This window comes from Penicillium pulvis, assembly GCF_028828015.1.
Source record: "Penicillium pulvis strain IBT 33274 chromosome Unknown contig_3_segment0_segment0, whole genome shotgun sequence".
Taxonomy (NCBI): Eukaryota; Fungi; Ascomycota; class Eurotiomycetes; order Eurotiales; family Aspergillaceae; genus Penicillium; species Penicillium pulvis.
In genome coordinates, this window is record NW_026643077.1 from 958,006 (window position 1) to 985,314 (window position 27,309).

A 27,309-nucleotide genomic window follows, 5' to 3' on the forward strand; every position below is an offset into this window, starting at 1 on the left:
GTTCTGTTACTGAGCGTAAGAAAGGACAAATAGACTGGAAGACATCCCATTGGCAACATTGCATTCTAGGGGGGACTGGCAGTGTAAATACAGTGCCGACCGCTTTCGCCTTCCATATCGAATACATAGAGAAGCTGGTTCAAACCCTAATCATGTGATCCGCTAATCTAGATATAGGTAGTATGTAATTAACCCGTTTTGTAGCTGACCAAGTAATATATACCTTAATACTAAAATACAAGTATGAAATATACAGTTATTTACTCCTGACTTTCCAGGCTGGAAGATTCCATGCAAACCATGCAAACAGAGCAGTGGTTGAATAGGCAATCTGCCAACAGTCCCTCTTTGTATCTTGCGGTTTCATTACTGCAAAGCACCTGGTGCTTTTCTGCGTGTCTGCCCGGGATCAGGTTGCTGTGTGAGGCTCGATCGACAGTAAGGCTTATTTGTAATCCCCGCCACTGTCATCATGCCATCCTTTCGGATCTTATTGGACGCAGAGATGTTTGCTAATCGCTTCCGGTTCAATCTGCTTAGGCTTCCCTCCCCCACTTCAACGATGGCCAATAGCATTTGTAGCGACGATGCTTATCAACCCCAGACGGGTCGCACATGGGACGAAGATTCACAGTATGCCCCCACTCCTGGTTACTTCGGTCGTACGCCATCCGTATTCTCTCCTAGCCCTACCCTGGTTCGTGCGACCGATCCGGTCCAATCAGACCAGCTTGGCTTTCTCCCGCTTGACGAATGGGATGAAGATGTCGACTATGATGAGCCATCTCCAGAATATATCCGCTACACGATTGCTTGGAAGCTTATGCTTAACCGTAAGAAGGTAGGCAGCGTGTCCGAAAAAGGGTTAGTCATAGCTCCTCAGGATTACTGGGCCAAGGCTTTGAAACCAGCGGTTGAAGAAATGCTGCAAATGAAAAAGAAAAATGGCCAGCGAGTTCGATCTGAAGGTACGGCTGTCACTGTTAAAGCAGGCGACCGGTCTCAGCAAAATCTGGAACTATTTTGTGCAGCTACCATTGACTGGAAGTCGGTGGAAAAGCAGTTACGTAAATGGAGCAATTTAGTCCGGATGGGCAAACAACTTACAATTGATATTGTGTTTCACTACAGGGGCGATGATGAAGTGCCGCAGAAAGTCGAAAAAAGGGGCCGTGTGTCAGCAACTAGCAGAATGTTGGCAGAGCGTAAGAGACGGATTGATATTGAAGAAGATATGAATGAACGACCTGCAACTTGGGATCTTGTTTATGACTTGATGAGGTGTGATGTCCGGTCATGCCCACACAAGTGCGGTTGGTGCTGGGAGGACCCTACGGATAAGAAACACTATAAGCTACGGGCCCCACATCTAGAACGTCTGATTGACTTTGTTGACGGTGGTGGCTGCCTAGACACCCATGATGACGTCTCTAATGATATTCGTCGGGACCTCGTTCTGGAGAGTCAGAAAGGAAGGAAATCAACCAAGACTAACGTGGTGACAAACGGACCATCATATCCCCCGACCATCATTAATGTTCTACCGGCACAAAACGGCAGTACCCCCCTAGTCAGTTCCTCTCTACACAAGGCTTCATCTGATGAGCACGTCATTATTCCTGGGCCTCGTGAAGTGGCTGTGAGGGAATACTGCGAATGGTTAGAATCACGCGCCACCGACGAGGCGTACAAAGCTGGTTTCCGGAAAATCACCTAGATCTTGAACTGATTCTTGAGGACCCGGACTCTAGCTTCTTTGTTCAGCGAGGAATCCAAATTGGAACAGCCCGTCGTTTCCTGCGCGACATAAACGAATGGGCAACTGTGATGAAATCAAACAAACTTGACCAGACTACCGTTGGAAGCGGTTACGATGCCGAATGAAATGTTGTCTTACCCACTGTGGCTGGCTCCATAAGGGTTCAACGAAATGGATTATCTATGCGTCGAAGTCGTCTAATGAATATTGGCGTTGGCTTTTTTTTTTGGATAGTTAGGAATCTGTTTAAACTAGAACATAAAATGATCATAAATATGCTGTTCACAATACAAATACTGGTCTAATGTTATGGCGCATCGAAAAAACAATAATCCATCCTCCTAAAGGAGACCATTCGGCCTATAAGAGTAGGTAAATCACTCAATCAAGGGTATTGCCAGATCGCCCGGGTCTCGCTGACGTCGAACATCCTTGTTCGAAACCGTAACCGCTCATGCCTTTTCGACGGTTATACCGGCATGTCGAAAATGGCCCTCGGCGCTCTGCTGTTTTGCACCAACGTCATGCACACACCGGCGGAGGAAGACATCAAAGCCCTGGTGAGGATTCTGTTCATACGTCGACCAAGCCCGCTTAATGTATGCTTTCAACTCGGCAAAGAATTCTTCGATGGGATTGAAATCAGGCGAATAAGGCGGCAAGTATAATAGTTTGACCCCCGCGTTAGAGCATAATTGCTTTATTCGGTCGGAATGGTGAAAAGAGGCATTATCCATAACAAGCACGGACTTTGGTTCCGGCCATCTTCCACAATGCTGCAGAAGTTGCTCAACAAAAGATTCAAAGAAGCTAGCATCAGTTGATCCTTTGAAGATACGAGACAAGATGACACCATCCTGTGTATAGGCTGGTAGGATCTGGTAGCGTTGACCCCGGTGAAATTTAGATACTTGCACTGGCGTCACCCCTAGTGGTGACCAACCAGTCCGTCGGTATCCCGCCCGTTTATCACATCCCGATTCATCAACAAAGACCAGGTGGTACGAACTAAATTCCGATAATTTATGCTGGTAGAAATCCCGTAGTTGAGGGTTCTGTTCCTTTACTCTCTGCTGGGCTTTCTTTTTGTCCAGCCAGCCCGCGCAAGGGCACGTTTGACGCTTGATGGTGATGGCTGGCAACACCTTGAACTCATCCCAAAGAAAGAGGGCCATCTCTTCAACGTATAGGCCGGGCTTTTCGGCGAGGTGGTCACAAAGGGCGTCTAGCATCACAGGGGTGACGATTGACGGCTGACCGGCAGGGACGGTGGGGGATCTGGAGTCGCCAAAGACCCGCATGTTTCTGCGAATGTTAGTGACCGAACGCTCACTACACTTAGCCACCTTCGCCATCTGTGAGATGGTAAGTTCCTTTTGGCTGAGTGTCATATGAGCAATGACTTTCCGCTGCCAGGCCTGGAGGTTTCGTGCCATTGTGTAACAGCCTGGGATGGCGATGGGCTGAAGCTGGAACACCTGCGAATATTATCGTAGGGCGGGGGGGGGATCTTCCATCTTGTTTCTTCTCACGTGGCTTCTTACAGTACATGCCGTTCGGCCCTGGAACAAGCCCCTTAAATACAGCTATAATCAGATCGAGTTTAGTGTATCATGTGATGAAGGGTTTCACGAATGTCACTTGAGTTTAGAACATGGAGAGGCCCTTCCAATTCCTACTTATAGGATGCACTAATCCAGATAGGGATAGTCCGTCTATTTATAGTGATGTGATAAATGACACTAGTACGGAAGATACAAGGCCTAGGCGACCAGAAGCTTCGATCTGCACTATACGAAAGATGATTGGCTGTGAGACCATGATGCCTTAGCCTCACTTTCCAACCCCGCTACTCTCGAACTTTGCATTCCAAGATTGAGTTCCGCGGTGTCGCGATTATACAGTAGACATCGATAACACTCATATGAGAAGACAGTCTTCCAGTCTCGAGTGAACTTATCAATATATCATCCAGCATGGCTGCTAGGACTCCCCTATCTCGTGACGATTACACGGTCGGGTGGATATGCGCCCTGCCGCTAGAGATGGCGGCTGCGAAGTTGATGTTGGACACAATCCATCCCAGTCTGCCAAGTCCATCAACCGATCATAATACCTATATCCTTGGAAATATCAGAGCGCATAACATCGTCATTGCCTGTCTGCCAGGCGGCGCATATGGCATCGTATCAGCTGCAACAGTGGCGATGCATTTACTGTCGAGCTTCCACTCTATCCGCTTCGGTCTGATGGTCGGTATCGGTGGCGGTGTACCGAGCAGCAACGCAGATATTCGACTAGGCGATGTTGTGGTGAGCCAGCCAAGAGATACATCTGGAGGCGTGGTTCAATACGATCTAGGGAAAGTGTTACACGACGGTCGATTCCAGCGGACCGGGATGTTGAACCGGCCCCCGAAGGTTCTGCTGACCGCTCTCGCTACACTGCAAGCCCATCATCTTACGGAAGATAGTCAAGTGATTGAGTTCCTTTCCAACATCCATACCAAAACAACATCTCGTAAAGCTGCCAACTTCGCTCGTCCCGCCCAAGAGGGCTGCCTATACCAAGCAGAATATGATCATTATGCAGCTGACACATGTGCGAATTGCGACCGATCGAAACTGGCTCACCGACCTTCGCGAGATCATGAAGAACCAGTGATTCACTATGGACTAATCGCATCCGCAAACCAGGTGGTGAAAAATGGCAGACGGCGAGACCAACTAGCGCAGGACTTGGGGGTATACTGTGTGGAGATGGAAGCGGCGGGGCTGATGAATGACTTTCCATGTGTGGTCATTCGAGGCATCTGTGACTATGCTGACTCTCATAAAAATAAGGAATGGCAAGGATATGCGGCGGCAGTCGCAGTAGCCTATGCTAAAGAGCTGCTTTTGGTGGTTCCAGTCAATCAGGTTGATGAGACCCCCACCGCACAAGACACTCTCGCAAACTCCGGTGAGAGGCTCTAATACTTTATCTCTGGGCTATCTTGTGTAGTCCGAATATTATACTAAATAGGCCTTTCTGTATTTAGTGGATCGCTTTATCATCCCATTAGACCTCACTGCCGTCCCTGTGATTGAAAGCTTTGTGGGCCGGCAAGCCGAGCTAGACCGCCTTTGGCAATATTTACAGCCGACAAATGCCCAGTCACGCAAAGTCGCGATCCTCCATGGGCTTGGGGGCATAGGAAAAACACAGCTCGCGATTCGTTTTGTACGAGACCACAAACACGAATTTACTGCTGTATTGTGGTTGAATGGCAAGGACCGAAGCACACTTTTGCAATCTCTTAGTTCTGTCTTGCCACGCTTACCTGGACACTCCCAGGAAATCGGGGCGATCGATGACGAGGAGCTGGAGCAACGAGCGAAGTATGTGTTGAACTGGCTGGCGAAAAATGGCAACTCACGCTGGCTACTGATTTTTGATAATATCGATCAATACTCTCCCATCACCAGCGGCAATGGTGATGAATATGACATTGGAAGATTCTTCCCTTCAGCAGATCACGGGTCTATTCTTATTACCTCTCGGTTGCCAGACTTAAGTGAGCTGGGAAAGTCCTTTCCTGTGCATCGGCTTGAAACAACGGACGCAACTCAACTACTCTTGCAAAATAGTGGCCTACCAGCGAATGCCATTAAGAGCCTTCAGGACAGTCCAGGTATGATGATATTCTAGATACAGACCTTATGAGTTATGGTATCCGTAATACTAAGATATCTAGATACCGTTGTCCTCATTAATCGCCTCGATGGACTGCCATTGGCGGTTGTGATCGCAGCAGCCTTTATGCGTCAAACCGGAACCAGTATCACCGAATATCTGCAATATTACCAAGAATCCTGGTCTGATTTACAGTCACAATCTACTCCTGGACGGCAATATCAGCAGGGCAACATATTACAAACGTGGCTAATCTCATACCATGAGATACAAAAGCGGGACCCGAGCGCAGCCGAGCTGCTCCTGCTGCTTGCTCGCTTTGATAACCGAGACATTTGGTATGAGTTGGTAAAAGGTGCTTCTCATAGCAGCGATGTCCCTAGTTGGCTTGAAGGGATCATATCAAGTGGATTCTCATTCAGAATTCAGGTGAAACATCTCATCGGATTTTCTCTTCTTGAGACTAAACAACAAGAGGGAAGCTATTCGATGCACCCAGTAGTACAGTCCTGGTGCCATCATGTTGCGCGCACGAATAGGCTTGTGAATCCCGGCCAGCTTTGTGAACTAGCGCTAATATCGGTTGGATGGACTGTCCCTAGCGCAAGCGAACGGAATTATTCAGAGCTTCAGCAGCGGCTTATTCCCCACGCGAATTATGTACGTCTTGGGGAAATCTCTGGTAATGATATTGCAGGATGGGGAGCATTTCATCGGTTAGGGAACCTCTACTCTAACCAAGGAAAGCTAAAGGAGGCCGAGGAGATGTACGAGCGAGCTCTGGCCGGTAAGGAGAAGGCCCTTGGTCCAGATCATACATCCACCCTCGACACTGTGAACAACCTTGGTCTTCTCTACTCTAACCAAGGAAAGCTGAAGGAGGCCGAGGAGATGTACCAGCGAGCTCTGACCGGCACGGAGAAGGCCCTAGGTCCAGATCATACATCCACCCTCGACACTGTGAACAACCTTGGCAATCTCTACTCTGACCAAGGAAAGCTAAAGGAGGCCGAGGAGATGTACCAGCGAGCTCTGGCCGGCTATGAGAAGGCCCTTGGTCCAGATCATACATCCACCCTTGATATTGTGAACAACCTTGGACTTCTCTACTCTAATCGAGGAAAGCTGAAGGAGGCCGAGGAGATGTATGAGCGAGCTCTGGCCGGCTATGAGAAGGCCCTTGGTCCAGATCATACATCCACCCTCCAAATTGTGAACAACCTTGGCAATCTCTACTCTGACCAAGGAAAGCTGAAGGAGGCCGAGGAGATGTACGAGCGAGCTCTGGCCGGCTATGAGAAGGCCCTTGGTCCAGATCATACATCCACCTTCCAAACTGTGAACAACCTTGGCAATCTCTACTCTGACCAAGGAAAGCTGAAGGAGGCCGAGGAGATGTACGAGCGAGCTCTGGCCGGCTATGAGAAGGCCCTTGGTCCAGATCATACATCCACCCTCCAAATTGTGAACAACCTTGGCAATCTCTACTCTGACCAAGGAAAGCTGAAGGAGGCCGAGGAGATGTACGAGCGAGCTCTGGCCGGTAAGGAGAAGGCCCTTGGTCCAGATCATACATCCACCCTCGACACTGTGAACAACCTTGGTCTTCTCTACTCTAACCAAGGAAAGCTAAAGGAGGCCGAGGAGATGTACGAGCGAGCTCTGGCAGGCTATGACAAGGCCCTCGGCCGAGATCATATATCCACTCTAGATACAGTCAATAACCTTGGCAGTCTCTACAAAAATCAAGGCAAGCGGAAAGACGCAGAGGAGATGTACTAGGGAGAACTGCCAAACAATGAGAAGGTCGCACATCTCAATGCTAGTACGGCACGGCGGGCTATTAAGAAATTCTCTAGATTGTTTAAATAATAAGACTGCAAGAATTACATGCCTGTAATGGAACTCGGAAAAATGCTACATCACTGCAGTTTATCTTCTGTATGACTTAAATAGGATCATAATATCATAGCGTCAACGTAAAGAAGGCTACGTCGAAATCTTTAGTATAAACGAAGCCTGAATATATCTATCCTGTGGACGGACGATGCACGAAAGATACGATTAATTTACTCAGAGTCCCGTGCGGTACATAATACCTATTTAATGGTTGGCCTGGTATGTTTTAGATCTGTACTCCTAGATGTACAGATATCCAAGTTGGTAATTTACTGGTTCCGAGTCATACGATTCACACTTGAAACAGATATTGAAATATAATTCAACCAGATATGGATTAGCGTATCATGTGATTAGGGTTCAAAAGAGCTTCTATGTGTTGTTCAATATGGAAGGCGATAGCGGTCGGCACTGTATAGTTCATGTTTTGGATAACGCTTCGAAAAAAACATCAATGGCAAAGGTGTTCGTTGTCCTGATGGCCTTGGCGAAAGTAGCAACGCTCTATCTCTATCCTTTATATATTCCGCCCTTTACCCTTAAGCTCTGCTGGGACCCATCCTGAAAGCCTGTCGCACGGCCTTATGAGACGGTAGCGGCTCGCGAAGCTGCCTAGGTAACAAGACATCCTGTGTTGGACTGATTTGACTCTATGCATTTAGTGATTGTGTCTAGCGATTGCGTCTAGCGCTAAACGCAAAGTTTTGGTCGTTCGCGATGTAATTGGCATCTACGATATAGCATGTATCGGGCCGTGGTCAATAAACGCTGATTGGGAGATGTGTTGGCTGGATAGCTCTGAAACAGCATGAGATAGATCGCTGCGTTAACGCGGGATTCTTTAGACACGATATTCTGGCACTCTCTGCCATTATCGTCCCTCCAGATACATCCTTTATGGTGGTAAGGATCTCTTGGTAGTCGACTAAGACTATGGTAATCAAAGATGTTCATGTTGGAAAATGGGAGCGTAGACGAGTGGGAAGATACTATGTGAGGATTTCACCGTGGAATAATATGACCCATAGCTTTATAGTGAAGATAGAGATTTATTAGACGTAAGGAGGATCACCTACTCCTAGGAGGACTAGGTCTGCAACGCTAACTAAGAGCGTATTAATCTGAAAGTTATAAGGTTGTTGGTCCGACAACCTCAGACAGACGGCAAGTTAAACGGGCATTAAAGTGCTGGTGCCTTGGGTGACCCCACGCCAGCTGGCGAAAGCAGCACTGAACGAGCCATCGGTTATATAAGAGTTATTTAGGATTTTGGAGTGTGTACGCTGTCCGTCGCGTCTAGCGGTTGACGGTAAAAGCGTTCATAGGACCCACGGGCGATTTACGTCCCGTTGGTCAACGTACGCGCAATCCTCAACTTAGATACATCACCGTTACCCGGATAGTAAGCGTCGTTTAATGAGACCATTAGGTCTACGGGTACGATTTTCGATAATAAATGACACCTCCACATTAGACTAGACATCGTCTACGGCATCCTTCCTATCATAGGACTAGTGATAAACGTGCCTGGAGGATAGAGTCTGGTGCTTATAGACTATAAGAGTAGCCGTTGTCATAGACTACCGAGCTACGTTGGCTGCTAGCCATACACGCTAGTCGACCTAAGCATTGGCCGCCCACTATATGGCTAAAAGAAGCCCCCAACAAAATTCAATCGCCGCTTCTTTCCCCTTCGCCATTTTCCGAGCCTGCACCCGTCATATTAGCGGCGAGGCCCGCCTCAGACCCCTCTGCGCAGCCGTTAATGAACGAGAGTTCGGCTTTGGCGATTCGACATATCGCGGAAGACCCTTAGTAAACTTACGAGGCGATCATTAAGATTTTCTAGACCGAACGGGTTTTTCTTGCCCGCTATCGAAGGAATAAAGCGGAGCTTATCCACGTCCAACGCCTGGAGTAATCCCCTTCGGTGGCTGCCTTACGCGAGACTATAAGCTAGCTATCGCATCTGAGCTTCTGTACACTCCTCGAGACTTATCATCACGCGAACCATGCATTCCTAGTGTGGGAACTAGTGGCACTCTCTATGAGCCTGGTCCTGGCATCTAAGTGCCTCGTCACGGAGAGTGAGATTCTAGCGATCGTTCGGCCTATATATAGTATCGTTATTTATCCCGGACGATCTAAACTAACGTGTAGCAGGTCCTCAAGGGAATTAGGCATCTACGCGACTAGGGGAGAGTGCTCGCCACCCTGAGCGCCGATACCATTTTGCTTACGGATTCTGGAGGGGTGCGGATCGGTAAGACCCTTAGAGACGAAGGCATAGGCCATAATGCTAACGGCGGTCTATCGCATAGCGGGGGCCGAGTATAGTTGTAAGATTAGTCTTCTGGAGATAGACGCCGCTATGTCTAAGCTATTCGCCCTGGTGGAGGTTGTGACGAAGCTGATACAAAAAAATCCACCGCCCCATTAATAGAGTGCCGAGATCACGAGTCTGCCGAATTAATTAAAGAGCAAGTCTATAGAGGAGCTCTTGTAGGTTAGTCTTACCTTTCTATGTCTGGTGTTCGCGACTGACTAAATAGAGCAACATCATTAGGGGGCAATCGCGGCATGACGGGGAGTTGAAGTTGCTTATGTGCGTGGCTAATAAGACCGCCTATTACCGAGTTAAGTCCTTTTCTGACCGTTCGTGAAGAACGCCACAGTTTGCGCTGTGGCAGCGCAGATCCTCGATTTATTTTAGCGAGATTATGGTGGACTGTTAGACGCCTGAAAAGGGGTGGGTGGGGCCGGTAGAAACGTTACTACTAGTTATTATTTGGGATGGACCCCTCGGGTCACTCTAGTCGGTCTCTAGCCACCTGAGGCTTAAATAATTAGACTTAAATCTTGACTCTGGAGATGGAATTGTTCTAAGGCGAAATTGTTTGGCTAAAGTTGATAGGGTTTGATGTGGCAATCCTATTTTGTGCACTGTACTCGTACTTGTATTATTCCTGATGTTCCTGATTGGCGGTGTGGTGAGGTGCTTCTCTCTAAGTATATATATATATATATATACTGTACGTACATAATATACTGCCTGCTTGAAGTCGTCCGCCTATGGTTCCTTCACTAGTAATAATATAACATAGACGCGCTATTTTTTTTTGATCTACTAAGGCAATAAAGCATGGTAGAGTAGTAAGAATCCTTCGAAACGCGTAAAAACGCGTGTTAAAGAATAGAAAGGTATGGTAGAGAGGCTTTATGTGATTTCTTGTTTTGGGGGTGTAACTGGAGGTGGAACCCGACCATAGAACGCTTACTGGTCAATAACCATAGCTAACCAAGCTATAATAACAAAAACTTCTATGCAGGAGTCATCATCTCGCGCCGTACTGCTTACTTGATTTGAGTGTCGAGTATCCACGTGATATAGGCATCCCTACACGCTCCAGGGGTGGTCGAGTCCTATTTGAGTGGCTATCGCTCTATGATCTCTGGTATTCCTTAAGTCGTGTCCACGATCTCGATCGCAACGGGACTGGTTAAGGTCTCTGGTGTGTTATCTTTGGATGCGGTATCCTGATTCTGTAACAAATATGCCTGTAATAGTTGTATTGCCTCCGTAATGCCTGTTCTTGCCTGGACTAGCTCCCTTTCCTGGTGGTTCGACTGAGATACCATAGTCTCTATTTTAGTCTGAAGTGCGTAGATTTGTGCGCGAAGACTGCGCCCTTTACTATTGGATGCCTCTAAGTGGGTGCGCGTGCGATCTAACTCGAGGCTTAAGCTGTGATTGGCGCATTCGAGACTGTGTAGCTTGGCGGTGAAAGACCTATCTGACTCGCCATCACGGTTTGTTTGCTGCTTCTGAATACCTTTAGCGTTAGATGAATAGTTGGATTTCGAAAAGAGCCACGTAACTCACCTTTGCTGTAACTCTTCCTTCGGTTTTGGGACTAGACTAGGGCCCCTGTAGGACCTACGGCGAGATAGCCTCGAGCGAGCGACCGAGCTCTTTATAGATCGTCTGTAATAGACCCACTATTCCGCTACTTAGGTTCGACTGTAATAAAAAGGCCATCGGCTCCATAACGGACTAGGTATATCCGTCCTTAGGAGGCGGCTATAGGCGGACCTAGGCGGGAGCGATAACGAGGCTAAGTCGATCGTCTAGGGAAGTTAGCGTCGAGAGCATGGCGGCGAATGAGTGACTAACGAATATGGGCGGCTAGAGCTTCTCGATATTGTTATTTTAATAATGCGCGCTTCTCGTTGCTACTTTTAGCTATTTTGCTTTAGTTGGCGATGCTATGTTCCTGCTTGATGCTTTTATTTGCGGCCCCTCTACTAAAGCCCGGCGAGGAGAGCCCGTTAAAATCGCCTCTAACTTAAATGTCGGTTAGATTAAGTATGGTTCGTGGTATATTATGGTTGGCTTACCTATCTATTTAAATAATAGTTGAGTCGTCCGTTAAAGCTGTCCGTTGAAGCCGGTCTTTACCTCAAAATCTAGTAATGATAATATAAACTGAAACGCTAGATTCTGGCCACACTGATGGCCTTAAGTAAACTATAATAAACAGAATTCAAGTGGGTATTACAATGGCAGTCATTTATTGTCTACCATAATCACTCTTTCTTAAAGTCGGTCCTATGCGGGTCTTGGTGGGTCACTAGTTAGACCTACCTTATGACGAACTTAACTCTCCACCGCATTGCTTTAACGCTGGAAACAGCCACCGCTGTCATTTTTGAGGGCGTATTTATGGTTAAATTATCTATAATAAGATCTCTATCAAGTAACTGATATGAGTTTAGAGGTATAGAATATGAGGATATGGTGAAGTACGAGCGGTGAAGAGAGGGTGGTGAAGAGAGGGTGGTGAAGAGAGGGTGGTGAAGAGAGGGTGGTGAAGAGAGGGTGGTGAAGAGAGGGTGGTGAAGAGAGGGTGGTGAAGAGAGGGTGGTGAAGAGAGGGTGGTGAAGAGAGGGTGGTGAAGAGAGGGTGGTGAAGAGAGGGTGGTGAAGAGAGGGTGGTGAAGAGAGGGTGGTGAAGAGAGGGTGGTGAAGAGAGGGTGGTGAAGAGAGGGTGGTGAAGAGAGGGTGGTGAAGAGAGGGTGGTGAAGAGAGGGTGGTGAAGAGAGGGTGGTGAAGAGAGGGTGGTGAAGAGGGTTTTTTAACTTTCTTAGGGAGAGCTAGCCTTTTACTCGCTGTTAGTTGACACAAACTTTAATGACCTTTGCTATGAGAGGGGCATCTCTTTGTGCTAGAGTAGTCCCACCGATATTTCTGGTGACCACGTTAGATTTTGAAGGGTAGAGAAGCCGCCCTATATATATGGCCTGAATATTAATGCTTCATGGACAGCAAGTGAACCAGTATGGTAGATAGCCGCCCTAATTAAACCGAGTAGAACGTAGTGTATAACTCCCCCGTCCCGCCGGTGACCGTTAAGTCTTCCGCTGACTTATCATCGCCTTCTTTCCTCCCATGGGCTGCTCTGGACGGCTCGCGAGACCCCTGCTATAGACCCTTTTGAACTAGGTCTGGAGACATAGAGGTTGATCTCGAGAGCCGGCTAGCTTGGATCGCTAGATTTATTTGCTAATGTACTGCTATTGGTTCCCGCTTAGGAAAGTATTGGCCGTATGGTCACCGCCGCTGGCAAATTTAATACTATAGAAAAAGAAGTACCATATGATAGTAGAATTCCCTATATCCATTGGTCGTATATTCGTAATTAATCTCTGTTACTATGAGTGCTTTAAAACCGCCCTCCCTGTGCATTAGCGCCTATGGACTTATCCACGATCAGTTTCTACTTAGTCTATTAGTCTCCTGAGTGAGAGTCATTAGCTACTCGATAGTCGTAGTGAATAGCGCTAAGGGCCTAATGGCTGGGATTTAGTAGAAGGACCTAAACGCCCGGCTAATTGGGTAGATCGGCGCGGACCGGGCGTGTTAGACCGGTTAGGAAGACGTAACCCTTCCGCCGCTAGCCGCGGCGTAGCTATAGTAGTTGAAGCGCTGGTATCGTGTTCTAATGAGTTCGTCTGTTTGGTATTGGCGGCGCTTAGTAAATAAGCCCCTCGTGGCTAATATTTCGCGACGAAAGCTCCGTCGTATATACTATTCTCTAGTTAGTGATGTTCGGCCTATATTGGTTAATCGCGCTAGATATTACTTACTATTATAGGCATAACGTATGATATCTAGGCCGCTATATCCCAAGCTATAGTTCTATATAGTCTAAGTGAGCCATAAACCTATATCCTCCATAATATAGAGTTACCTCGTTCTTATACTCTCCGTGGTAGATATAGCATTTCTCGCGGCCTGAATTGGAGCTTTGGGGTAATCTATAGGTGAAACGTTTAAGCTTTAGAGTCTACGGTCCCGCCTAATCATTCACAATCATTAAGTCGGCGAGAGCCTCGTCTAATACCGACTAGGTCACCTGGTTCGCCCGAAGCATAGCTGGCGTGACCTGTTAGTCTCTAGATGATGGACTGAGTTACGAAGGCACCAAGATGGATGGGCTAGTAAATTCAACGCCGTCCATTATGTGGGATCGCGACTGACTCCGCCTTTTAGTCCGCCTTTTAGGATCGATGGCGGAGTGTCTTATTGATCTAACTAGCCTTAGAGGGCGGCGAGTCGTGGGTTGCGACCAGCGCGTCTAGGGCTGATTCCGAATCGCGGCTTCGTACCATCGCTGCCCAATCAGATCGGCCTGGCGCAGCTAGTACTATCTTGTGTAGAGGAATTCTGCTGCAATGTCGCGTAACTTAAGCTAGAGATTGTTAATACTAAAGGGTTTCTTGGCGAGGGCGTCTAGCTTCTAGCGACCGCTCTTAAGAACCTCTTTTCTTACCGCGTTTTTGCACTGGTCGCCTTTTTGCGTGATGCCATAGCAGGCATTCCCGTGCTTAAAGGGCCCACTACCTATCTTATAGATCAAGAGCGGGTTCTATAACCACGAAGGATGGTCCATTTTTGGGAAGGCCAAAGTATGTTTAAATTGGATGAAAGGAGAAATACAAGTGTCGGACTTAATAGTATAGAACTAGTCATCGGTCATTACGGTAGAATAGATATTTATAGTCCTTCTTACTGGTTACTTAAATACATCACGGGAAGATATAATTCGCGCTAGCCAGATGACGGGCTAATTTTTGACCTTTTACGAAAGATAATGGCCCCTGGGAAACCATCCTGAGCTCCTAGAACCTAAGTGACGGCCTCTAGGAACCTATCACGACACCCCAGGAATGCTCTTATAGGACCTAGGAGCTTCATATCCCCTAGGAACTAACCACTATGATCTAGGAACTACACTATTCATCCTAGGGGCCCGAATTTTGCTAGAAGGTCTGCGAGAATTCGGTGGAAAGGCCTTAATATAATCATGCTTTCTTTTAGTGGGTATATAAATATAGTGAATCCTAGTACCCCTCTAACTCGTAAGCTTAGAGCATACGCTCCAAATCTAACGTCGATATGCCTCCAAAGAGAACAAAGCGAGTGCATTTTTCGGCTATCATTCCCGCACCATATAATCGCTCAACTCCATCCATCTAAAACACCCCGAGACTTCTATAGGGTGCGACAAGTCCTCATTCCGCATAGTAGAGCGTGAAAAATGCGAGGATAAGAGCGGAGATAATCATTAATGAAATCTCCACCGAATGCATAAAGCTACTTAGCATAAACTATAAAGAGAAAGAAGAGAAGGCCGAACTCGAAGCCCATATGCAATACCTGATTTGTTGTCTTTAAGCAGCTAAGCAGCGAGCTTAGAGGCTTAAAGAGCGCGTTAATACCTTAGAGGTTGAAGTGGCGTCTCGAAACGTGGAAACCCCACCAACAGACCAAATAGCACCTCCGCGAGAGATACACAACCGTTCTGGGGAATATACGGAGTGAAGCGGTGGATTCAGGGGGTTCATTTCGCGTTGCACATCAGCGACGTTGGATGATTAGTCAACGTTAGCTAGCGAACCATTGCTTTTATTCGTGTTTGTTTAGAGCAGTACAGTACTTGAGTTCATATCAAGATATTGATGCATCTATATCTTTTTTCACGATGGCTTTGAGGACGCTGCCAAATGACGAGTATGCAAATGAAAGCAAGGGCAATTATCGATACGCCTATTATTACCATGTCGCAGAGTAGGAGAAAGGATGAACATAAGCGTAAGGGCATGGAGTGTAGCTTTTCAAGCTTGATTAACATTACGTCGTCTCTGCCAGACGGTCAAAAATTCAGCTATTTCTCAAGATACAGTAGAATTCGAAAACAGATTACCCCTCAGACACAGACGCTTTCTTTCCCAGCGCCCCACTCAGATCGCGCTAAACCGTATTCGGTCAGGAAAGTCCCCACCATTTTATTTCGATGTATCTCTGGTAGATCCCCAATGTTACCGTAATTACGGTGTCTAGCATCGAACAGATCATACTTGCAGAGACCCCCATCGGCCGTAAATACACTTTTCTTCCAAAAGTTCTTCTCATCAGTGATGTGATACAAAGCCAGTCGCTAGCCAGTTCTCAATGCCTCTCCTAGAGGACAAACATGTGCATTTCAAATTTATCCACACTTTATTTAAAGCCTTTATGTGCATGAGGAACGGACCATAAAAAGAGGTCGCTTCTCTGCGACAATTCAATTAAGTTGTGAATTTAAGAATAAAACCCATCCACCAGGGACAGTATAACATCTTCAAGAGGAATGTCAGGGTTTGAGACAAGGTCGAGAACTTTTTCACCAGTATCAAGCACCGCCAAAGCGCTTGGGGCCGATGGGCGCTGTACTCCCGACAAGTCTTGGAATGGCACGGCATCTTCATCCGCAGTAGCAGAAAAATACCGCCCTGAATGTTCTGTATAATCTATACGCCCATATTCTTCTGGAGGAGTAATTGTGTTTGTTTCAAGTATATCTTGAAGCCCTGATGCTTTTGGATCGCAAGGAGTCCGAGAAGGATCGAACACCAAAGATATGCATTCAAAATCAAGGGTTTTATCTGGGTCCAAGCGCTGAACGCAACTATTGAAAAATTCGAAACCTCGGCTAGCGGACTCTGAAGTTCTCCTCAAGCAATGCAGCCAGTAAAGACCTTTTGTCACACCAGCCCAAACAACCGATTGCGCAGGGTGCTGAATTTCTTGGGTGCTGGCTGCCGGACCTATTGAGATATCGAGAAGCAGAATGGCAATTGACTGTGTGAGAATGTGTAGGATATCCCACCATTGTGGGAGTTGGTAGCACCAAGGCAAATCTGGTTGATCTGGCAATTGTGCAATGGCTCCCAAAGAAGCCTGGAGACAGTTGAATGCGACCTTATTGGCAAATCGTAAGCCAGAATCACGCGAGTCATGTTTCTTTTCAAAGGCAGGGCCATTCAGACACGGCCGATTTAGCAATATATGAGCGCTGTAGTAATTCAAAGCAAGAGAAAATTGCAATGGTGATCCTCTCGGGTTTGAGATGACTTGACCATTCTGGAAGCCGAAAGAGGTGTGTATGGTCGACGCCCAGAAATCCAACTTTTTGCGGTAGAAAGCTATACGGCTTTCAATGCGGCTCCAGCCTATCCGAAAGGGCTCTAAAGCATATACTTCATTGGTGATAGTATGAGTGATCAAAGCTAGATCCGCCATATAGAAACAGTAGAGGAGATTGGTGGGCTCCAAAGATTTGAGAAACGAACTTTGAGAATTTGCGGTTTCCTCACTCAAGTTGATTGTCCATTGGAGCTCGTTGGTAGGTTGATTCATGTCAGGAACTGCAAAATCCAAATTTGGGTTGAGAAACGGAGGACTTGCAGACTTAGAGGCATTTCCAAGGCAAGATACTCTCCCAGTCATGGTTGAGAGAAGGCTTTCCAAGCGAAAAATTGACCACCACAGCTGCTTTCGCGCCTCTCCTGATTTCACGTCAAGCCCAATGATCCTTTTCTCTAAATTGAGCCCTAAAGTGATGCCCGAACGTGTGGCGATACCGATCATCTTCCACGACCTGATGATTTGTCAAAATCCAGATTGTTGAACGAACATTTCAAAATCACACACCTGTTTATCTGCGATTGAATTAAAAAGAGGAAAGCCATGAGTGCCTCAGCCTGTACTTGTTGCAAATCTCCATGGTCGTAGATAACATTATCCGAAATACTAAGAGACCTAGCTCTCGCAGAGAAAACGTTCTCATCGGCTTCTGGTGATAATTCCCGACCAGAAAGTCGACTGAAAGCGCAGGCGATCGCCAAGACCATGTTCAAGACGGCCAACCATTTCCTACCAGGAAAATTCCCTTCTCTCGAGAAGCATTGACGGTACTGGGCCACAAAAAGGTCTTTTCGTATGATTGGCAAGAACTCCTGAATGTGTTCCATATAAAGCTGGAATAAGCTATCCGCTAGTACCTTTTGTGGCAAAGCAAAAGAGTTCGTCACACTCTTGTTTGATATAGATTGATGATCTAGGTGGTAATTCAATGATGCCATTGTATTTCCAATTAGAGGCTGGAAACCTGGTTTCAAACAGAGTTTAGTTTTTATATCGTGCCTTGAGGTTTGCAAGTCCAGACGCTGCATCCATGCAATTTCAGAATTATTCCCCATGAATCCAGTCGCTCTGCTGTCCTGATTTCGATTGAAATCTTCGTTTGCGACATCAATTTGCTCCGAAGAAGCTAAGGATGAGGAGCTGGATATCTCACAGTCACGATTCGTAGTTTTCTCCTGGTTTGGTCTCTGATGGACTTTTTAACATGTTGCCTATGAAAAACATTCCTCAATAGGACTGCACGTACCTTGAGTGCCCTAGCTACTCGATCAGCAGTAGGTCCTCTAAGTTCCGGAGAAATCTCTTGGAGCAGTTCTCGATAATTCTGGATTTCTCCTCGCATCGAAACGATAGCCTTCTGCTGTTGAACGATTGTTCTTTCCGGGTAGAAGCAATTTCCAAGGCCTTGACCAAGGCATTGGGAGCAGGTCGGTCTGGCCCCATCACACTTGTGCTTGCGCTCTCGACAGGTTTCACAAGCCCGGCTGGTGCGGCCGCCGGCATTCTCCTTTCTTGCGCTTCGCAGGCGCGGAATAGAAAGCTTGGCTGTCATCTGAGCTGTGCTCGTGCTAAGCCCAGACTCGCGATGCCCTCGTCGACATTTCACCGCGTCGTTCACGAAGTAACTAAAAGAGTTCAGTTTTGCACGTACTAGGAGCCTCACGAAACTTCATGAAGCATGCGGGGCTCTCCGGAGAGAGTTCCGCGAATCAGAAGGGACTGCGAAGTCGTATTCAAGGGTAGTTAACGTAATTCCTGGTCGAGTCGTACACCCGGCCGAGCCGTACACCCCATCCAAAATCGCGTCTTCCTACCTACATACCAACTTCAGCCACCTATCATGCCACCAATCCGCTCTAAATCTCGGCAAGAATCTGCCAATAAAGAGGGAAAGGTCTTATTAGCCCTTGACGATATTAAAAATGGCCGTGTCAAATCTCTCCGCGCAGCAGCGAAGCTATACGAAATCCCCCACATAACCCTGGCCGATCGCGTCAATGGCATACAAGCACGCGTCAATATACGCCCAAATGGCTATAAATTGACAAAATTAGAAGAGGATTCGCTTGTTGAATGGATAATCTCTATGGATTCGCGTGGAGCAGCACCTAGGCTGGCTACTGCACGAAAGATGGCTAATATTCTACTGGCTGCGCGCGGTAGCCACCCTCTACCTACGGTTGGCAAAAATTGGCTATTAGCCTTTATAAACCGACGCGAAGAGATTCGATTACGCTTCTCTAGGCGTTACGACTATTAGCGCGCATTAAATGAAGACCTAAAATCGCTACGAGAGTGGTTTGCGACCGTACAGCGCGTTGTTGACGAAAACGGTATACAAACGAAGGATATCTATAACTTTAATAAGACAGGGTTTGCAATAGGCCTTATTTCGGCGTAGAAAGTGGTCACAGGGGCTGGAAACTACGGTCGGAGATCTATGTTACAGCCAGGAGATCGCGAATGGGTCACTACTATTGAAACTATCTGCGTAGATGGCTATTCGCTACCGCCATGCGTGATTTTCAAAGGCAAGGTTGCTATTGTGGGTTGGTTTGATAACCTTCCAAAAGACTAGCGATTTAAGGTCTTGAATAATGGCTGGACTACTGATAAGATTGGCCTACGTTGGCTACAAAATCTATTTATCCCCTCTATAAATTCGCGCGCACACGGCCAGTTTCGGCTATTGATTCTTGGTAGCCACCTTACACCATAATTTGACCGGATCTGCGCAGAAAACAATATTATACCTCTTTGTATGCCTGCGCATTCTTCGCATCTACTACAATCGCTTGATGTTGGGTGCTTTGTAGTGCTTAAGCGCGCGTACGGTCGCTTTATAAGCGATCTTGCGCGTGTAGGCTATAACCATATCGACAAGTTTGACTTCTTGGATGACTAACAACGCGCACGGCTAGAAGTGTTCAAAAAGCCAGTTATAGTTAAAAATAGCTTCGTAGCTACTGGCCTAGTACCTATTGATCCAGAAAGAGTGCTTCCAAAGCTTAATATTTCTCTATGAACGCCAATACCCCCAGGAAGCTGGCTAAGTAGTAGATCTAGCCAATTTATACCAAAAACGCCTAGAACCGTCGTTCAGCTACAAAAGCAAGCTTCTATGCTTAAAGACTTACTAAAACAATGGTCAAATAGCCCGCCAAGCCTATTGAAAGCTGTACTAGATCAAATCATCAAAGGCCACTATATATCGCTATACCATATAGCGCTACTAGCGCAAGTAAACGCAAATCTACATATAGCAAATATCAAGAAGCGCCAAAAGAGCAACCGGTCTATTAGGCAGATACCTTGCGATGGTAGCCTAATAGTTGAAGAGGGCCTACAGCTAGCTACACAGCTGAATTTGCTAGATGAAGCCACTCTAGTAGGTTCGCATACACAGGGCGAAGCACCTATTCAGCCAGGCCAGCCAACCAAAAGGGCTCTGCCTTGGTGTAGTGGGTGTAGAGAGATTGGCCACAAGATCAATTTATGGAAAAATCGCTTTACTTAGCTAAATTAATGGGTGTTGGCCGATATATATCGATTTCAATTTTCTAATGGGTTGGGGTGTACGGCTCGGTCGGGAATTAACTACGTTACATCCATTGATTACTAAGTTATGGCTAATGGTCTTTCGGCAAATATGATCTGTCCAATGCCGGAAACCGTAATTACGGTAACATTGGGGATCTACCAGAGATACATCGAAATGAAATGGTGGGGACTTTTCCTGACCGAATGCGGTTTAGCGCGATCTGAGTGGGGCGTTGGGAAAGAAAGCGTCTGTGTCTGAGGGGTAATCTGTTTTCGAATTCTACTGTATCGTTAACCCGATTTCGTGGAAGTAAACAGCGAGTAGATCGTGCTACCCAGGGCCGCATAGAAAAAAGTGGCTAAATCTTTGTTTTCAAACTAAGGCCCTCCAATAAGCATACTAGGGCTATATGGAATAGTGTGAATATCCAGTCCATGAGACAAAGTGGGACTAAGTCAAGACGGAACATTTTATAGATTTATCTCCTTCCTTCACTGCCCGAGTGCTATGTAAATTGCAAATGCCGCGGAAGTCGAAGTTGACCCTTGCCACTTGATTGTGCGGCAGTCCCTTGATCACCTCTGCAAAGGCCAAGCAACACTGCTTCACTGACGCAGCCGAAAATATTGTCCATGGCTCAAAGGCAACATCGTCATCAGTAGGCATTGTCTATGGCAAAATCGCATTAGTTGGATCCGAGCTGGGTCTCCATGCTGTAAGATTCGACGTTACCTAGAAACGAGCTAATCCAATTCTCTTTTTTCCGGCTACAAAAGGAATCTGGATGCGACGATGCTGCTGTCATTTGCTGCGCAAGACATGGCCGAGAACACTCAATTTAAAGAAATAACCAACAAAAAGGCTGGGTTAAGTTTCACCGGGTCAGATATACATGAGGCAAAAAGGGTTAGTGGAGGATAAACGATGGGTGGACCCACATGGTGCATCTGGGATTCCCTGAATGCGAGGAAGCCCCTTCTTTGGTCCCTCGTGCTACGTTCTGAATTTGGAGTCTAGTATAGCGTTCTTCAGTATCGGAGCAATCTTCATTTATGCATACGCAAGTACTCAGAATGGGCGCTCTGCTCCCAGGATCCTCTAGCTGGCTCCTGGAGCAGCTACCTGGACAGGGGGGTTTTGCAGCTTCACCGTTAAATGCATCTAAATGTTGTGAGTAATTTGTGTAGATCGCATCCTACTTCTTACCTTCTTGGCCTTCGAAATTGCGAGTCGGATCGGCGGGGCTCGGTGAAGACCGCTTGGACCTTGGCGTCGAAATGATTCAAACCACAGATTGACCCTGTATTTCATTGAATCCTGTGCCAGTGTGGTGGAAGAAGGCCAATGGAATATAAACTGCTGCCTTACTTCAACAAGCTCAGCTGGGTGTTGTATCTGGACACCGTAGCGCATCCACCACCGACGTTATTAAAGCTTAATCGCTTCTACTGACTTGTTCTTGAAGATAAAATCTCGCTACCGAAGGAGAAGGTGAGTTGCGGTCCATTTGCGCCGCTTGGAAACTGACTACGGAGCTGGGAAACATTCCTCATTTGTGAGTCAGTATAGAGAAGCAGGAGCTGATTTCTAAATAGCTCGTCTTGGAAAATAAAAGATTCGTCTTCTCATCTGTATACTGAGGACGTAACTTGCCTAGTTGATCCACAGTACCGATGATATTCTCCCCTACTCTGAACCGTAATGACGACATATTGCCCCGCCGATCATATCATCATCCTCAAAGTGTGGCTTATCCCAACGAGAGCTATAAAAAGGACGCTGGCCAGACTTATATAAGTGAATTTGCCGCAGATATTATTTGAAACGGCCTCTCTGTATAATTCTTAATCTGGTAGGCTTGTCGTTCGCTACTCTATAGGGTCCTGATCACACCCTGCCGTAAAGCGTGAAAAGCCTGCTGGCGATCCTATAATAGTAGCTCATGACCGTTGCAAACCTGGCGAAGTTGTTCGTTTTCTGAAAGTAGCCAGTTGTTTGTGTCTTGAAGTAGATGGTGCTCTTCTTCCAAACGGATCTTCCGCGCCGAGTTGATCACGTAGCATTCCTATAGATATATATATAGGTTAAGAAGCTTAATAGCCGATGAGGTAAGTGATGGAGATGTTTGTAGGATCTGATTCATCTCCTCCGTGAGGGAATGAGTTGCTGCGACCGCGGTCGGCTAGATAACTTGTGAGAGCTAGTTTACTATCATTGCATTGGAATTCTGACCTTGTACTTGTTCTAATCCATAGTCCTAGTTGATATGCCGCCCATTTTCGACCTAATAGAAGAGTGGTGTCCATAGGAAAGTAAAGAATAGCGTCTTCGCTTCGAAGGTCTCCTAGAAAATAAGTTAATACTAGGCGATTCCATCACACTAAGCAACACGCACTATAGCCAGAGGGTAAGATAGCGGATTTATAAGAGTCGTTAAAGATGGATGTGAACACGCTTTTTATAGGCCTTACGAGAAATCGTTGATAAGCTTATCCTGTCGAGCTGGGTGAGGCGGGCTGATTTTCTCTACCGATGGTTTAACCAAACTTTCCTGCGGTTTCCCTATCTAAGCCTTTTAAGGACTACGTTAAGGGGACTGTCTATGTTGGTCTATTGAGTAGTTTTAATCGGTGTAGAAATCTAGAGTAAGACCTATGCTGTAACGGTTACTAGGATTGGTGGCTATGAGCGAATCATCTTTGCACTGCTGTATACCTATTTAGTGGACTGTATGGGGACTAAGCATGCGATGTTTACCTGATCCCTGCTACTCTGACGACCCCAAATGTAGTCCTAAAAGTTTTAACTAAATGCCTTACTAAGATGAATCATGAAAGAGAGTTCTATGAACTAGAAAATTCAAAATTAATTTATTTAGACCACTAATCTCGCATATGGAGTAGCGACTGACGACACTAAAATTCGTATGGTGATTCTATTAGGCCACCCTCTGGATATGAAGAGAGAAACCCAACTCTATCTATAAAGACACCTCGCTAAATGTTAGGATCAGAGATTTCTCTAGGGCAAAAATCAAGGTGGCTCGAGTCCTGGCAATTCGGATTTCGTGGACCTAGTCGTTGGTAGTCTGCGGTAGTGCTTACGCGACGCACTAAAAACTACTAGTAGTGGTACCGATCCCTATGAGAAAAGTCTCTAATCGCAAGGACTTGTAAATCCGGAAGCCCATCGCTGCCAAAGGCCCATTCGGCGAATAAGATAAAATCTTCCGCCTTAGTCACCATTGCGGTAGTTACCGCACCTTGATCGATATCCTCCCGAGCGTCATATAACCCTAAGAGTGGGGAATCTTGGTCGTTAAGGATATGAGAGTAGCCTAGTCCGGTATCTAAAGAGAGGCGAGAAAGCTCGATGCTCATATCCATAGGACTTAGATGCACCCTTCTCTTGCGTAGCACACTTAAGATCTCTTGTCGCATGTCCCGATAGATCCGCTTAGGTCCACTAAATCGTAGATGTAGGATCTGCAGCCGTGACCTTCGGGCCATTGGCTATAGGTATTATCGCTGTTTCGGTCAGCATACGTCTAACCTTTAGATCCGATTACTTACTGCTATATAAGGGTCCGCATAGAGCGCGAGGGCTGTTAACTGCTGCATATTCACGACGGAGACTAGGTTCGCAATCTAGCCTAGTAATATATCTCGATCTCTCGCGAATAGACCATTGTCGTTGATCGATAGGAGCTATCGTTCGTGGTAGAGAACGCTTTTTAGAGTAGGCGAATGGCCTTGAATGGCATCTTAGATATACACATCTGTGACTAAATAATTTGATAGTCGTAGATGCAGGTGTTCTAGCCCGCGGAAAGAGCAAAGGAACTGCGAAATAATAGTAAAGCCACCGTCCTCGCTAGGCTCATTAAGTAGGCAATCAAAATATACTTTAAAAAACTTTAGTTGCATTGGAGTTAGAGAGCGCGAAAGTGAACGTAAGAGGCGTAGCTAATTTGGGCAATCTCGTAACGTTAGCGCTCGTAGTGAGCAGAATATCGTAGATCCTGTTAAGGTAAGGCCTGTAGGTAAAGAGACTTTGGAAAGCGATAACGTTCTAAGGTGTGGAGCGTCCACCACGCTCGAGGACTCCTTTTCGTCCCCTATATAAGCCTCCTCCGCATTTCCCTATAGCCTAAGGGCCTCCTAGTGCAGAGATTGCGCCACGGCCGAAAAGACAAACCTAATAGATAGTGTGCGGAGGTGTTGCTTATTTCGATTAATACACCGTTATAACGAGCGGACCTCTATTAGATGTTGAAGTCCCTCCCACTCTAACGTTGTTAAGTAGGGTAGGTTAGAGAGGCCTTCTAGACCATTTTAGGCGGAGGGATAGGTTCTATTGGTCATAAGTGAAAGACGTCGTAAGTACCTTTGGTTCTGGGTTAGATAACCTTTTCGATCTAAAAGTCCCGCTGGCACGTAGGTGCCTAGTCGCCACCTATAGGTTGTTAGTCTTGGTGTCGATAGGAGATTGTGGGCTAATATAAACTGAAATGTTCGTAAGCTATCTGGCTTGAGGTGCATAATTACCCGCTGAAACTGATCCGTAATATCTTCTAGGAACTGCGTATGCGCCGTCGCGTTATTAGTGGACCCTAGCGTTAATGAATAGCCTAATAAACCCGCGGCGTGGAAGATACTGTAGTAAGCACATCGGTTAAAGCGGGCAAGGTATATGGGCGCCTAGATGTCTAGATATTATATATGCTAAAGATAGCTAGTTGCCGGGGATTGGCTGTGGTAGAGAAAGAAAGACTTAATATCGAGAACATTTAGGGCCTACTTACTCGCGGCACGAAATGTCACACTCCGATAGATTAGTGGGATTAGCACTGAGTGTAGTCTGAAGGACGCTTGGCTAAGGGCGCACCGGCTAGCGGTAGGTAACTTGTTATAGTGAGTCCCCTGAATGAATATATTATTACGAATATAGAACTTATCTTATGCGCGATTAGGATCAAAATTTCGCATAGTAATCTATTAAGCATAATGCGGACTACTATGGATACGTAGCTCCACCCTTTTAATGATAGCACGGTATGCTGATGAATACGTGCTGGTACTAGAGACTTAATATAAATCTAGACTGACGTAAGTAAGAAATCCGAAAGATGTCACGCGTACTGTAATCACTATCCGTTTGCTTAAGTGGATTAAGTAAGCGGCCGGTGATGTTTGTCTTGGAGATTTTTGGTAGTAAGCCTTTCACTAATAGAGGAGTGGCTCTATGCGATGACCCGTAGGTATATAACTTAGCTTTGCTCTGGGCTATGGAGGACCCTTAACCGTGTTGGTTCACCGCGTGGAGTTAATATCCATTAATTCACGGGTGGTGAAAAGTGGTGATTTCCCGCGATCCGCACTAGATTGTCGTTCGTGGCCGACCTACCCTGGGCACCATAATGGCTAAGAAAATGCGGATCTCTAATCTTACCGGCAAACTTTATGCTATGTAACGGGCCGAGCAAAAATCAAATAGTGGTTTATGAGAATTAGCTATTGCACCTCTAAAATGTATATAGGTGCTAGAAGATTAGGCGTATAGTGATGGATGAGATTTAACTAAAGCCTAGGCCGATGATTAGGTGGATATTGAAGAAAAGTCACTTTCATAATAGAATACTATGTATATAAAATTCCACATGTGGACCGTAATCGACCAGCATTCTAATCTACTATTGCCGCGGCGCGTAAGTAGTGCGACCTATCTATGCCGGTATTTGATGAATCGAACACACCTCAATATCTGAGTGCGGCCTGCATAATGGCTTTCGAGTATGCCACAAGACTGTAGATAACGACAAGGCGCATTATATAGACGCTGGGCCGCTAGCCTTAAACCACTACTAGCCGCTCTAACGGCCGAAGGAGGTAGAGGGTAGCACTAAGAATGTTAGCCATAACCATTTGACTAAACTCCACCGCTAAGGGTAATACGCTTTGAGTTGGCGCTACCAGCGCATGTATGGTCGGCACTAGCGATAGTAGGCCTAGTGACGCGTAATAATACGGGAATTTAATGCTCAACGCGGATAGTAAGGGATCACTAAACAGGAAGTCGAGCATATTCCCGACCGCAAATACTATAAAGGCACATAGATATCTAAGCTGGAGGTAGGGTTGGTTTAGGAACAGGAACACGATCGTGGGCAGAGTTGCGGTCTAGATGAGGAATAGACCCCCTCCGAATTCTATCCTCTGCCACTCTGCTCTATTTCCGCTCTGGAATGTGCTAAAGATATAAGAGAATAAGCTAGAAAGGCACTATAGGATGACACCTGCACCAAAAAAGATCACCGCTAGTGCGCCGATGATGGCGTCTTGCGATGAGGGGAAATGGAAGAGAAGAAATTGTAGCACAAAGAGGCAGAAGTATGAAAGACTAAAAGTGCTGGTGATAGCCCCTATGGCATAATCACGCCGGTTCTGACTATCGAAGCTAAGTATTATGAGAATATCGAAGTCGTTAGTCTTTTCTTGGTATAGCCTATCGTCTGGATTAGGTTGGGCTTTTATAGCTGGATAAGTCGTGTCTAGAGAGGTAAGCATCCCCTCCAGCCGCAAAAATTGATTTTCCTTAAGAACTGAAGGGGCGTCGTTAAGCCGATATACTTTCTTGAGCTAGGCTGGACTTACCGTCATAACCAATAAGTAGGGTATTTTATTTAAATTAGTATCTTCCTCATAAATAATGTTTGCGTCGTTGAACTATAACTAGCGCCATTCTGATTAAGACAAGAAATCGCTCTAGTTGTCCTTGTTGCACTTATATATCTATCTCCCTAGTCTGGTATAGTCATAGGCTGCATTTGATTCAAATTCACGATATGGATAAGATTGCGTAAATCGTCCGTGACATTGGCTAGTAGTAGGGCGAGAATATGTACTTT

The 27,309-nt window shown here is 46.3% G+C and overlaps 5 protein-coding genes across 5 annotated transcripts; 3 read left to right on the forward strand and 2 right to left on the reverse strand.

The window, feature by feature from the left end:
• Positions 1-562: 562 nt before the first annotated feature.
• On the forward strand, positions 563-1,717 carry N7503_006496 (uncharacterized protein; the record flags this gene model as incomplete). Its single annotated transcript, XM_057066043.1, has 1 exon — positions 563-1,717. The coding sequence occupies one exon, from the start codon at positions 563-565 to the stop codon at positions 1,715-1,717; it is 1,155 nt and encodes a 384-aa protein (XP_056921512.1).
• Positions 1,718-3,735: 2,018 nt separating this feature from the next.
• On the forward strand, positions 3,736-7,216 carry N7503_006497 (uncharacterized protein; the record flags this gene model as incomplete). The annotated part of the gene is made up of 3 exons (XM_057066044.1): positions 3,736-4,720; positions 4,800-5,432; positions 5,496-7,216. The coding sequence occupies 3 exons, from the start codon at positions 3,736-3,738 to the stop codon at positions 7,214-7,216; spliced, it is 3,339 nt and encodes a 1,112-aa protein (XP_056921513.1).
• An 8,760-nt stretch (positions 7,217-15,976) lies between these two features.
• Positions 15,977-18,413, reverse strand: N7503_006498 (uncharacterized protein; the record flags this gene model as incomplete). The annotated part of the gene is made up of 3 exons (XM_057066045.1): positions 15,977-17,315; positions 17,369-18,048; positions 18,108-18,413. 3 exons carry the CDS (start codon positions 18,411-18,413, stop codon positions 15,977-15,979), a joined length of 2,325 nt encoding a protein of 774 aa, XP_056921514.1.
• Positions 18,414-18,701: 288 nt separating this feature from the next.
• Positions 18,702-19,121, forward strand: N7503_006499 (uncharacterized protein; the record flags this gene model as incomplete). The annotated part of the gene is made up of 1 exon (XM_057066046.1): positions 18,702-19,121. One exon carries the CDS (start codon positions 18,702-18,704, stop codon positions 19,119-19,121), a length of 420 nt encoding a protein of 139 aa, XP_056921515.1.
• A 4,403-nt stretch (positions 19,122-23,524) lies between these two features.
• Positions 23,525-24,022, reverse strand: N7503_006500 (uncharacterized protein; the record flags this gene model as incomplete). Its single annotated transcript, XM_057066047.1, has 2 exons — positions 23,525-23,914; positions 23,975-24,022. 2 exons carry the CDS (start codon positions 24,020-24,022, stop codon positions 23,525-23,527), a joined length of 438 nt encoding a protein of 145 aa, XP_056921516.1.
• Between the last annotated feature and the right edge of the window lie 3,287 nt (positions 24,023-27,309).